Source organism: Zootoca vivipara, chromosome 7 (assembly GCF_965207765.1).
Source record: "Zootoca vivipara chromosome 7, rZooViv2.hap1.1, whole genome shotgun sequence".
Lineage (NCBI taxonomy): Eukaryota > Metazoa > Chordata > Lepidosauria > Squamata > Lacertidae > Zootoca > Zootoca vivipara.
Window position 1 is genome coordinate 48,771,109 of NC_142590.1, and position 13,255 is coordinate 48,784,363.

At 50.5% G+C, this 13,255-nt stretch overlaps 1 protein-coding gene across 2 annotated transcripts in view; it reads right to left on the minus strand.

The window, feature by feature from the left end:
• ELAPOR1 (endosome-lysosome associated apoptosis and autophagy regulator 1) overlaps window positions 1–13,156 on the minus strand; it is a 62,149-nt gene extending 48,993 nt beyond the window's left edge. For both annotated transcript variants that reach the window (XM_035122591.3, XM_035122592.3), the window contains exon 1: window positions 12,695–13,156. In XM_035122591.3, coding sequence (XP_034978482.1) covers window positions 12,695–12,871 — 177 coding nt within the window. In that variant the 5' untranslated portion in view covers window positions 12,872–13,156. The remainder of the gene's footprint in view (window positions 1–12,694) is intronic.
• Window positions 13,157–13,255: the final 99 nt, after the last annotated feature.

Consider the following 13,255-nt stretch of genomic DNA (forward strand, 5'->3'; position numbering starts at 1 on the left):
ACAGGCACCATCACTGAGATAACAGGATGTTGGAGTAGATGGACCTTCAGACTGATCCAGCAGGGGTCTTCCTATGTTCTTAGCTCTACAGAAACTGACCTCATGATCAAGAATATGAAGTAGCACTATGTAACAGATCCCCTTCCTTGTATGTGGGTATTCAACAGCCCAGTAGGGAGCCAGTTATGCCTTCTTGATTTATGCGATAGTTGCCACCACCTATTTCAATCTACAGCCTTTCCCACCACCCCAAACAAGGAGGGATCTGGAGATGCCCCATTAACTATTAGGTCCTGGGTTCCCGGACCAATGAATCTTGTGCCTCCAGCCAATCCCCTGCTCCTGGTGTCTCCCAAGGATAGATTAATGTACTAGTCTATAAGAGCTCTGATCCTAAATTCCTTGTAGCATTAATTCCAAGCAGTCTGAGCGCATGGGGATGACTAGAAACCTGAGATTGGCAAATGCACACACTTCAGTGGTCAAGTTATGAAAGTATTAAGAATAGAAGAAAGAGGGGAGTAGGCAAATGTTCAACAGAATACTGTAAACAAAATGAGAGCCCAGTGGCTCAAGCCCCTAACTGATCTAACCAGTTAGCACCGTATTTCTAGTTGCTTATGAGTAAGCTGCAATGTGGTCAGCTTCCCAGTGCATAGCAAAATGCTGTGTGGCCCTGGCGCAGAAAGGTCACAGGCCCCGAGGTGGGGAAGCAAGAACAAAGGGAATGATCCTAGTGTCGCCTTTTCATGGGATTCCTAGCCAATGACCAATCAGACCTCAAGTCACATTTTACAGATAAATGGGAGATGCTTTGTCAGAGGAAGGTGACAGGCTGAGGAATCATTTAGGGTTTAAATTAAGACCCAGATTTTCCCAACTTCCCATCAGACAATTTTAATCTTTCTCCTGTGAGATAGCCAGTTGGGTGGGGAAGCTACGAGGGCTTTTGAAATATACTCGGAGTCAAGAGTGAATTTCATGCTCTTTATTCAGCTCATAGTCATCAAGGAGGAGAAGAGAAGACGAATGGCTCTTTTCCCAAAACCATCTGCTTATATACATTATTTACACAATGGGCCTTGCGTGATTGGCTACTTCAGGGCTACACCTGTGGGCCAATTATATTGTGGATTGACTTTTGCCTGCAGCCTGATTGGCTGCTCCTACAGGCCAATCAGGTAGCAGATTCACTTCTGCCAGCCGCCTGATTGGCTGCTCCAGCAGGCCAATCAGGTTGCGGATTCACTTCCACCTGGCGTTGGATTGGGTAGCTCCCGCTGATTCTGAATCCTATTGTTCTAGGATTCAGCTCAGTACATAACACCCCTCCCCTCTAAGTTCCAGTCCTGCCCGGGAAGTTGCATTCGTAGTCCCCAAGGTCTGCTGGCCGCCTCCGTGTGCGTTGTGGCCTGGGGTGTTCCTTGGTCAGGGGTTCTGGTTCTGGCTCGTGTTCCGAGGCTGCTGGCTGTGCCGGGGCTGTCTGGTCTGGCGCCACTGAACCACTAGGTTGTAGCTCTGGTTCCGGTGTCCTTCCAGCCTCGGGGCGCCCCTCTGTGCCTACTGCTTCTGCTTCCTCTGCCCACCCCTCTCGCTCTACAGGCCTCACTGCCCTGCTGTCCCCTTGGGACCCCTCTGTCCCGCTCTCCTCCCGGGTTCCTCCTGGGAATCGTCGCCGTATCTGGTCGCAGTGGCGGCGCCAACATTGCCCCCCTTCCGTTAGTACCTCGTACGACACGGGACCGGTCACCTTGGTGACTGTGGCGGGTACCCATGCTGGGCCTGCCCCAAAATTCTTTGCATACACTGGGTCCTGGGCCACAAATGTCCGGGGGTTCCTGCCTTTCCCCACCACTACCTCATCCTGAGCTCTGTCGGGGTGAAGTCGGTCCAGTCTAGTTGCAAGGCGCCGGCCCATTAGTAATTCAGCTGGGCTCCGGCCCGTCGTTGTGCTTGGGGTGCTGTGCTGTGCTAGAAGAAATGCGGCAAGGCGGTATTCCCAGTCCCCTTGTGTCATGCGGCGGAGGCTGTCCTTGGTGGTCCGCACCATGCGCTCCGCTTGGCCATTGGTGGCAGGGTGGAATGGTGCTGAGCGGATGTGGCGGATGGCGTTCTGCGCTGTGAAGGTCTGGAACTCCTCTGACGTGAATGCGGTTCCATTGTCCGAGACGAGGGTGTCAGGGAGCCCGTGGGTCGCAAACAGCTTACGTAGTACCCGGATGGCTGCCGCCGTAGAAGTGGATGGTACCAGTGCGACCTCCAGCCATTTGGTGTAGGAATCCACCACTATGAAGAATGTTTTTCCCTGGAAGGGGCCAGCGAAGTCCACGTGCAAGCGTGACCATGGATGTCGGGCGGACTCCCAGGGCTGGACTGGGGCCCTTGGGGGATCCGGGCGGGATTCTTGGCAGGTCTGGCAGTGTTGGACCCAGGCCTCTATCTCTCTGTCAATCCCCGGCCACCACACATAACTCCTGGCAAGGGCCTTCATCCTCACTACCCCTGGGTGTGTCTCGTGTAGGGCTGTGAGGACCCTTTTGCGGAGGGGCTGGGGAACAACAACCCTGCTTCCCCATAACAGGCACCCCTTGTGGGCCGACAGTTCATGTTTGCGGTTTGTGTAGCCAGCGAATTCTGGCCCGGGGCTGCTGCTGGGCCATCCTCGCCACACCCAGTCCAGGACCCGGGAGATGACCCTATCTTTTGTGGAATGGTGCGCAACTTCTTGTGCCTGAATGGGTCGGTCGGGAAGCAGCTCCAGGGTCATAACCTCTTGCGCAGGCGCTGGGTCGGGGCCTGTTTCTGGTAGTGGTAGCCTGCTGAGGGCGTCTGCGTGGCCCATCGCCTTCCCAGGGCGGTGGATTAGTGCATACTGGTAGCCGGCAAGGAAAATTGACCACCTGAGGACACGTGGAGACAACACTTGGGGGGTCTGCTTCTCAGGGGCAAACAGGCCAAGCAACGGCTTGTGGTCAGTCACTATGGTAAAGGGCCGCCCGTACAAGAAATCATGGAATTTTTTTACGCCCTTCACGATTGCCAGACCCTCCTTGTCAATCTGTGAGTAGTTTCGTTCGGCTGCAGCAAGCGTCTGGGAGAAGTATGCCACCGGCACCTCTCTTCCATCCGGGAGTTGGTGTCCCAGGACAGCGCCGATGCCATAGGGAGAGGCGTCGCATGCCAGCACCACTGGCAGCCTCTCGTCGAAGTGTGCTAAGACCGAGTTCGAGACGAGCAAGTCCTTGACTGCCTGGAATGCGGCCCTTTGTCGCTGGCCCCACACCCAAGGGGCCCTTTTATCTAGGAGTCTGTGTAGGGGCTCCGCTACCGCTGCCTTATGGGGAAGGAAGGCATGGTAAAAGTTCAATAGTCCCAAGAATGACTGAAGTTCGGGCTTGCTCTTGGGCGCTGGGGCCTCACAAATGGCCCGTACCTTGTCACCGGTTGGATGGACCCCTTCTGCGTCCACCTTAAATCCCAGAAAGTCCACCTGCGGCACTCCCAGTAAACACTTTTCCCGCTTCACCTTGAGGCCCGCCGTCTGGAAACGGTGCAGGACGGAGCGGAGGCGGTCCTCAAATTCCTCTGGTGTGGGCCCGGCGATCAGTACATCATCGAAGAAGGGGGTGACACCAGGAATCCCTTTAAGGAGAGAGTCCATTAGATTCTGGAATATGCCTGGTGCCACGCTAACGCCAAATTGCAGCCGCTTTACTCTGAATGCCCCTCTGTGCGTCACAATCGTCTGAGCCTCTGCTGTGGCTTCGTCCACAGGCAACTGTTGATACGCTTGGGCCAAGTCCAGTTTGCCAAAGATTTTTGACCCAGCCAGGGTGGCGAGGACATGGCTGACCACTGGCACTGGGTATGCATGGGCCGTGAGAGCCTTGTTTATGGTGCATTTGTAGTCTGCACAGATGCGGACCGAACCGTTAGGCTTGACGGGTGTGACAATTGGAGTTTCCCAGGGGGCGTTGGGCACCGGCTCCAGCACTCCTTGCTCCACGAGCCGGTCCAATTCCTCGTCTATGCGGGGTTTCAGGGCAAACGGGACCCGGCGGGCCTTGTGCCTGATGGGTCGTACAGCGGGGTCTAGCTGTAGGGCAATGGGGGGTCCAGTATATCGTCCCAATGCCCCATCGAAAACCCCTGGAAACTCTTTGCATATGGCGTCCACGTCCACTTGTAAGCTAGTGCGGTTCACCCCGGTAACGGCTAGCCCCAGAGGTCCAAACCATGCCAGTCCCAGTAAGCTAACGTAGGGGCCCTTAACTACCAGCAAGTCCAATTGTTGCTTTCGCCCTCGATATTGCACCCTGAAGGTCCCCACCCCCATAGTAGGGACCTTACGTTTCTGGAAGTCCCGGAGGGTGAATGGGGCCGGCCTTAGTTTGGGACCCCCATTAGGGCACAGTTCCCTTAATGTTCGGGCCGAGATTATGGATAGAGTTGAACCCGTGTCCAGCTCCATGCGGCATGGGGCTCCCTCTATCTGTACCTCTATATAAATTTTCTCTGTGCTGGGATGGGGCAACTGGAATACCTGGTAGTCCGTGATCTCTGTCGAGTTGCCTTGGTGCATGGTGCCATGTGACCTGGGGCTCCTGGGTCGGTCATCTGATGCTTGTCGACGGGTGAGTCGAGCCCGACACACCCGGGCGATGTGTCCCAATTTTCTGCACTGCCTGCACTCTGCGTTGCGGAAACGACAGGTCCTCCTCTCGTGGTTCTCCCCGCAGCTTGCACAGTTCCCTCCTTCTCGTCGAGGCTGCTGTGGTGTGTGTGCTGCTTGAGTGCGCCGCTGTACTTGGTGTACTTCCTCCCTGTCAGATTCGGATTCGTCGGTGAGGTCTTCGTGGTAGACCCTCGGTTGGGATGGCGGGGCCGGTCGTGCCTCTTGCGTTGACCTCTCGGCGGCTTCGGTTGCCAGGGCTTCCTCCAGAGCAATCTGGAACGTGAGGTCTTTTTTGGCGTAGAGGCGTCGTTGCAACATCTCGTCCCTCAGGCCACCGACGAGGCGGTCACGAAGCATGTTCTCCAATTCTGAGAAGTTGCATAACCGGGCGGCTTGGCGGAGGGAGGTCACAAACCCAGTTATGGTTTCCCCCGGGGCTTGCCGTTTTGCGTAGAAGGCATTTCGGCAAGCTACCACCGAGGGCTGTGGTGAGAAGTGCTCCTTCAGCCGTTCCATTATTGTTTTGTAAGAGACGGTAGCGACATCTCTAGGTGCAAGGAGAGCCCGGGCGATTTCAAACGTCTCCTCTCCACAGACGCTGAAGAATGTCGCCCTCTTCATGGCATCGTTGGTGACTTCTTTCGCTTGCAGGAGGAAGTTGAAACGGGCGGCGTACCCTTCCCAGTCTCCTGATGCTGGTTTGAATGGCGAGAAGCTGCTGTCGGTTGCCATTCTGGGTTCCTTGGGTCCTGGAGCTGAAGCCTGGATGCACGGTGCGATGCAGCGGTGCAGCAGGTGGCGGTGCTGCGGTGCAGTGCGTGGTGGCGGTCAGCTCAGCAGGATCCCATCCTCATCGCCGGTGAAATATACTCGGAGTCAAGAGTGAATTTCATGCTCTTTATTCAGCTCATAGTCATCAAGGAGGAGAAGAGAAGACGAATGGCTCTTTTCCCAAAACCATCTGCTTATATACATTATTTACACAATGGGCCTTGCGTGATTGGCTACTTCAGGGCTACACCTGTGGGCCAATTATATTGTGGATTGACTTTTGCCTGCAGCCTGATTGGCTGCTCCTACAGGCCAATCAGGTAGCAGATTCACTTCTGCCAGCCGCCTGATTGGCTGCTCCAGCAGGCCAATCAGGTTGCGGATTCACTTCCACCTGGCGTTGGATTGGGTAGCTCCCGCTGATTCTGAATCCTATTGTTCTAGGATTCAGCTCAGTACATAACAGCTTTGCTCACAGAAATAGAGAAGCAGGAGACCAGTGCTCCTCTGTCACAGTACAGTGGTACCTCGGTTTAAGAACAGTCCGGTTTAAGAACAATTTGGTTTACAAACTCCGCAAAACCGGAAATAGTGTCTTGGTTTGAGAGCTTTACCTCGGTTTAAGAACAGAATCCGAATGGTAGAAGGGCACCAGTGGTGGGAGGTCTCATTAGGGAAAGTGCACCTCAGTTTATGAACGGTTTCAGTTTAAGAACGGACTTCCGGAATGGATTAAGTTTGTTAACTGATGTACCACTGTACTTACATATTCAAGGGTTTACTCATACAGCATATGGTGAGGCTAACTGCTGGTGGGAAAGGCAGGTGTGTATCTGAATATCTAATAAATCTAGTAAAGCAAGGACAGTTAGGCATCCTCAGCTAAGTCCAGGCTTCCGGTAAGAGGAAATGCACAGTCATCAGTGTGTGACATGGAATTATACATAATGACTGGAATGAAATACCAACTCATTTTTTTAATGTTATTTCACAACTTACCCAAGTCCCTAACCATGGTCAGGCTTTGTCTGTTCAAAGGCCCTTCCCTTGATGCTGGGTTTTCATATTGAAAGAAGAAAAACACTAAGGATGCAGCCCTAATCTAGGGTTACCAGACGTCCCCGTTTCCCAGGGACAGTCCCTGGATTTGCGAATAATTCCCCAGACAAATTCCATCCCCGAAATGTCCCCGGATTTCATCTAATGTTCCCGGGAAATGCAGTCTCAGCAGCCTGGAGCATTTGGCTCTGGCTGGCTTCAGGAGCTGCTTGGAACTCCCCATATGATGATAGTGCAGGGGCTATAAGATGCAGCTTCCAGGCTGCCTCCACCTTCCCTCATCCCAGCTACTAAGCTGTGAAGGGGGGCTTCATGCTGCCTATTGGAGCAGCCTCCCAACTCCTACTTGCGTGCAAGCAGGAACGGGGCAGGGATCTCTCAGTTAGGCAATGAGAAGCCTCCCTTCCCAGCTGAGGGATCCCCGCCCCCTCCTGCTTGAACACAAGTAGGAATGGGATTGGGGCTGCTCCGATGGGAAAGGAGGCATCGCGCTGCCCGAGCCTCGCCGTCGCTGCCGCTCTTGGCCCTCCTTCTCCGCCTTCCATGCCTGACCCACCACGCACTGCTTCCCCACCACTACTACCACCGAAGTACCCAACAACTCAGGGGCTTCCCAGGCTCATTGAGAAAGTAGATAGAAGCCTTGGAGGAAGGGGAAACGTGGTGGTTGAGGTCAAGGCAGCGGCCGCCCCTCTGCCACCGCCATCACTGCAGCATCAACATCCCAAACGATTTATTTATTTATTTATTTAAAGTGTCCCCGGATTCATTGGAAAAAAAATCTGGTAACCTTACCCTAATCCCATTTACATGGGAGTAAGTCCTACTAAATTCAGTAGGATTTACTTCTAAATAGATAAGGGTAGGGTTACATTGTAAGCCTTTACCAGGCCTTTCACTTTTAGGAGATATAACCAAAACAAAAACAAAAACCCACATGCAGTATTCTACCAAATTGCTCATTAGGAAGAAAAACTACTTCCAGGCTCCTGTGCAATGCATGCAAAAGCTTTGGGATATTTGACAAGCTCTTGGTACTTATGCTTATTAATCTTAAAATGGGAATATCTTTAAAATGCTAGAATATCTTTAAAATGCTAATTGAATGAGCACCCCAATCCTATGCATGTCTACTCAAAAGTAAGCCCCACTGAGCTCAGTGGGACGTAGTCTAAAGAAAGTATGTGCAGCATTACAGCTGAAATAACTTTATTTTGATTTTCTTAAACTATCAGGTCGGCGGTTCAAATCCCTGTGACGGGGTGAGCTCCTGTTGCTCGGTCCCAGCTCCTGCCAACCTAGCAGTTCGAAAGCACGTCAAAGTGCAAGTAGATAAATAGGTACCGCTACAGCGGGAAGGTAAACGGTGTTTCCATGTGCTGCTCTGGTTCGCCAGAAGCAGCTTTGTCATGCTGGCCACATGACCTGGAAGCTGTATGCCGGCTCCCTCGGCCAATAACGCGAGATGAGCGCCGCAACCCCAGAGTCGGTCACGATTGGACCTAATGGTCAGGGGTCCCTTTACCTTTACCTTACCTATAATTAGCTACATACTATTTTGTACCTCCTCCTCTGCCAAATGGTTGGTTACAGCCTGCCCAAAACACCTAGGGCCAAAGCAGACCAGACAAGAGATGCAGAAATAGAATCCCAGTTTTATTAAACTTCAGCAAATAGCAGCTGCATGGGAGCCCAATAAGATGAACGGGCTGAAGGCTCCTCCCACCCTTGCTTAAACACACACACAAAACAGAGGGTGGTAGTCAACTACCGTAAGATTCACACACGGTCCATTATATTCAATGAGTCTTTTAGCAGGGAATTTTCCTAAGGTTGTCTGACCCCACCCCCATCAGTCACTCCCATGGCTCTGGACTCTGGTCCTGGATAAGTTGGGAACTAATATTTAAAACCTGAAGCCACATTTAATTTCAATCATCACATATCACTCCATGTTCTACCACCAGGGATGCATAACAGCTGCCTTTACAGGAGTTGCTCTTTCAAAACCTAGGCAGCAAACCTGATGCCAATCTCCAGTTTGTCCAAAATACATCTAGTCATTTCTAAGGCAGAACTAATTTTGCTGATATTCTGAAAACCTTCAACGACACTCTAATCTTGAATACATTTATTATTCCTTCCTTCTCTCTCCCCCAGAACACTGCACATTAAAACCAGAAACACTGCTCCAGTGAGGGCTGCGGGAGATTATACATTTAAATAAAACATGCACAGAATTGATAATAAAAATTAAAAATAGAGAAATTAGTCAGCTTGAGTTTGGTGCTTTTTGAACCTGGCACTTTCTGTTGCTATGCAGGGCAACAGAAAAGGGTGCTAGATTCGGATCGCCCAATTCAAACAGAGGTTGGGAAGGGAGAATCAGGAGCACCCATAAGAGAGCACTCCTGAGTCTTCCTTTTCAAGCTGGCATCTCAACTTTACCTGTGCAGCACCTCAAATCATATGATGCCAGGTGATTAACTGGCTGATGTGTTTTTCCCCTAAATGGCCTGGTGGGCATAATTAGGCCCATGAGCCAGAGATCTCCCGTTGCTGCTGCAAACGCTTCAGCAACACATTATTCCATTGTATGAGAAGGGAGACAAAAAGTACCACCCACACTCCAGCCTCTGAATTCATGAGTGGCAACTGTCACAAGCCCCCACCTTGCTTGCTCCAGTTTACTCTGGACACCCAGAAGTGATCTTGTTTTAGCTCACCCCTGGGTGATTTCCACCCTCAGTCACAAGAGCTGCCTGAAACTGGATTGCAGAAAGGGTTGTGTTTTATATAAGTTTAGACAAATTTGTGAGGTTTCTTTTCATGGCTGTGCTACATATGCTATGTACTGGTGTGATAAACTGCATCAAGGTATGATACTTTAAAATGGTAGCAGTGGGCCTCCTGGAAAGATGAGCAAATGAATAAAGTGAAATAAGCCCCACTGCATCTCAGGGAGGAGGGATGTTTTCCTACCTGCCTGGGATGGCAAAAATGTGAGGGTAGTCAAAGATCTGGCTGCTGGGTTGCCTTTGGCTGAGTGGGTCATTCAGCTTACTCTTTCTGTACAGTGGTCCCTCGACTTACGAATTACCCGACATCCGAAGTTTTCAACTTACGAACGGGACAAATGGCCGCACGCTTATGAATTTTTCCACATCCGAACGGAAACCGTTGGTGGTTTTAAATGTGGTTTACTCGACTTACAAATTTTTAAATGTGGTTTCCTTGACTTACGAATTTTTCCGAATATTTTTTTTCCTATGGGAATCTGCTTTTCAACTTATGAAATTTTCGACCTACAAATGTGCATTCGGAACGGATTAAGTTCGTAAGTCAAGGGACCACTGTAATTGGTTGAGCAAGACTAACTTAAATCCTTTGATTTCAAAGAGTCTACTCTTTGAGTATGACTAGATTCAACCTTCAGTTAAAAGGCAGTTGATTAATCAACTAAACATGATTTAATTGGCTGACAGGCCTAAAGCAGTGTTATTGCCAGGTTCATCTCTATTTGGCTGTGAGAATAGTCATCCTCCTGCTGAAGCAAGTTCCACCAACACCTATGAGATTGACTTCCAGTAGGGATGGGCCACGCGGCATTTTTGAATGCATAATCAGCATTCATACCCTGAGATTCATGCTTGTGAAGAGATGGGGAAGTGCAAAGAACACCTCGGCTTGCCTCCTATAAATATATCATTCAGTCATTTCACATAGTTGAAGTCACATGCTTCTCACGCTAGTAAAATTTGAAGGAGAAAGAATCAGGGAGAACATTCATTCTCCTCACCTCCAAGGACCACTTAGGAACAGAGGCCTAAGCCTCCCTTGGACCCTGAGGGAACTGTTGGAGGGTAGGTTTGCTGCTCCTGGTGTTATTTGGGGGAACCAGCCACCCATGGGGTGCTCACTTTGCTAACAGATGGCTCAATAATGGTAAATTCAAATTGCCTGCTTTAGTTTCTTCTCAAGTTCCTTTTCAAGAGTTCCAAAGTAATCAATTTTGTTTGCATTATTTAAGTCTTGGGAGCTGCAGGCACAAACAATTATGCACAGCACTGCACCCCCAATAGAACACTATTGTTGCTACATTTTGGCACAGACAAAAGCTACAATAAAAACATCAAAATAGTACGGTATTTCTTGGTTATTTTGAAGAAGGGATTAGAACAGGCATAGGCAAACTCAGGCCTCCAGATGTTTTGAGACTAAAATTCCCATCATCCTTGACCACTGGTCCTGTTAGCTAGGGATGGTGGGAGTTGTAGTCCCAAAGCATCTGGAGGCTTGAGTTTGCCTATGCCTGGATTAGACTGAAGAAGAGCTCTATCCATGGCTATGATAGCCAAAATGGAATTCCTAAGTCCAGAGACTATATGCCACGAAATACCAGTTGCTGAGGGACAATCAGTTGTGCGGGCTCTTGCCTTCAAGTCTTTCTGGTTGGTTTCCAGAAGGTATTTGGTTGGTCACTCAGGGAAAACAGGATGATGGCATTAGATAAATGTTTGGTTTGATCTATCAGGCCATCTTTGTTCTTAACAGAGAAAGAACTGTCAAGGGTGGGGCTCAGACAGATAGTTACACCCACAGCTTACATGCAGTACAAGAAGGCATACAAAAATGGAATGAAAGTGCATTCTGGCTGTTGTACCAGCTTTTTGCAAGTGCAATTTTGGGTGTAACAAGATACAAAAAAAAAGAAACCAGTAACAAAATTGCAAGAGAGAAAATGTACTTTTACAGATGAGTTAAATTCAGAAAGCCTTGACATTCCCAGAATTTTAAAAAGCACATACAACATACAAATGCAGGTACTGTATATGGCAATCGTTGTGAACTGCCTCACCCATTTCAACCAATGGAATGTAGCAATGGTCTGTATAATGACCAGAGATTAAACAGTATTAATACCCATGCACCTGGCAGCTATTTACGTGCAATTTTCCTCTGCTTTGTTTCATTGCCTTTGATTTTTGTTTCGCGTACTGTTCATATCAGTTTTCATTAAGGAAAAACAGGCATGCTTCGGAGCAATTAAAGTCACTCTTTGTTTACATACTAGAAAGTTACTGCGATCTGACTCACAGGCAACCTGCCATGTTACATAGGAGGGGGAAAAGGAGCAAACACAGTCAGTTTCCCAAGGTAGATTCCAGTCAGCGGTCAATGGGGGTGGGGTGCAGGAAAGGGACTACAGTGCCAGAAGGTTGGACAGCACTGATCCTCCAATTTAAAGACAAACAAACACTCTTCTTCAGGTTTGTGAGATGTACCCTTATCATTACTCCTTAGTTAAAACCAGATTATCTGTTCTAACTAGTTCTAAACTGCCCCTTAGGGCAGGTGGTGGTGGTGCTAGAAGTCCCTAGCACCACCACCACCTGCCCTAAGGGGCAGTTTAGAACTAGTTAGAACAGATAATCTGGTTTTATAGCTACTAAAACAATAATCAGTCATGTGGTATCTAAGGACTAACAAACTGATCAAAGTGTAAGCCTATGGCATGCCAAGTGTGTTCATTCCATAAATTTACCTTTTTCTCTTTTTTTGCTACAACAGAGGCTACCCTCTGGAATGGGTCACTAAGAGGCACCAACAACATAAAGAACACCATGTCCAGCATATAGGAAACCTCGAGCGTAAGGATCAAACAATGAAAATCACTACCCATTACAGTACTGTCCTGGCTTCAGTCTGTTCTAGGAAAACTAGAGATTTCCTCCACCTTCCCCAGTGGTGGCTTGAAGTTAGCCTCACCCGACCCGATTTAAACATTCCCACAAACCGCCTGCCAGCCCTCCTGTAGCAGGGGCTTGGCATACAACACTCCAAGTAGGTTTTGCTCACAACAAGCTGCTGTTAGCATGCTGGCTAGGTAGTGTTCTGGCCCCCACAAGACCCCTAGGTGAAAGGCAGCCAAGTGTGCCTGCCTCGCTCCAACCCTTCCTAGGGCTACAGCATTCATTGATGCCGAAGAAACAATGGTCTTCTAGGGTGCCTTTTGCTCCACAAGCATCGCAGACTACTTTGGCGTCGAGTTTTATTCTAGTAAACACAATTCGATTCTATTTAAGCCAAGTGTTTTTCTAAGGTGTTTCAAATTTAGATACCCCCAACCACTCTGCTCCAGTCCTCCTGACCAGGACATGAACGCCCCCTGCTCTTCCCCGCCGGTACCTCTTTGCAGGCGTGCAGCTCCTCTCCCGGAGTAGCGGCGCCTGCCCAAAGCAGCAACAGCAGAGAAAGGAGGAGAAGCGGCAGGCGCCTCCGCCCGAGCTCGGCACCAGGGAGCCACCGCCAGCACCCAGCTGTATCCGGCCGAGAAGGATGGACACCGCCAGCGGCCCCAGCCATCGTGGCGCAGGAGCAGCCCCAAGGCACCGATCAGCTTCCCCGCGCGTCTGGATGAGGCGGCCACCGACTCACAGGTGCAGCGGCGGCAAGAGCAGCCAGCAGCAAGCAGCGCTCTCAGGCGGAGATGGGATGCGGGAGCCCCGCCCCCTGACCGCCTCGCGCCGCCCACACCTCGCTGCCTAGCAACCGCAGCTGCCTCCGCCGCGCCGGCCTCCGGCTCCCGCGCACCTGAGGCGGCTTGAAAGATGCGCCTGGGGACAGAGGCCGTTTGCTGCTGGCGCGCGCAACTTTCGAAGGGCGCGAGAGCCTCTTGGCGCGCTCGCCGCGGCCGCCGCGTGAGAGGCCGCGCGAGCATAACAAACAATAGCCCGCCTAATTCTGAAC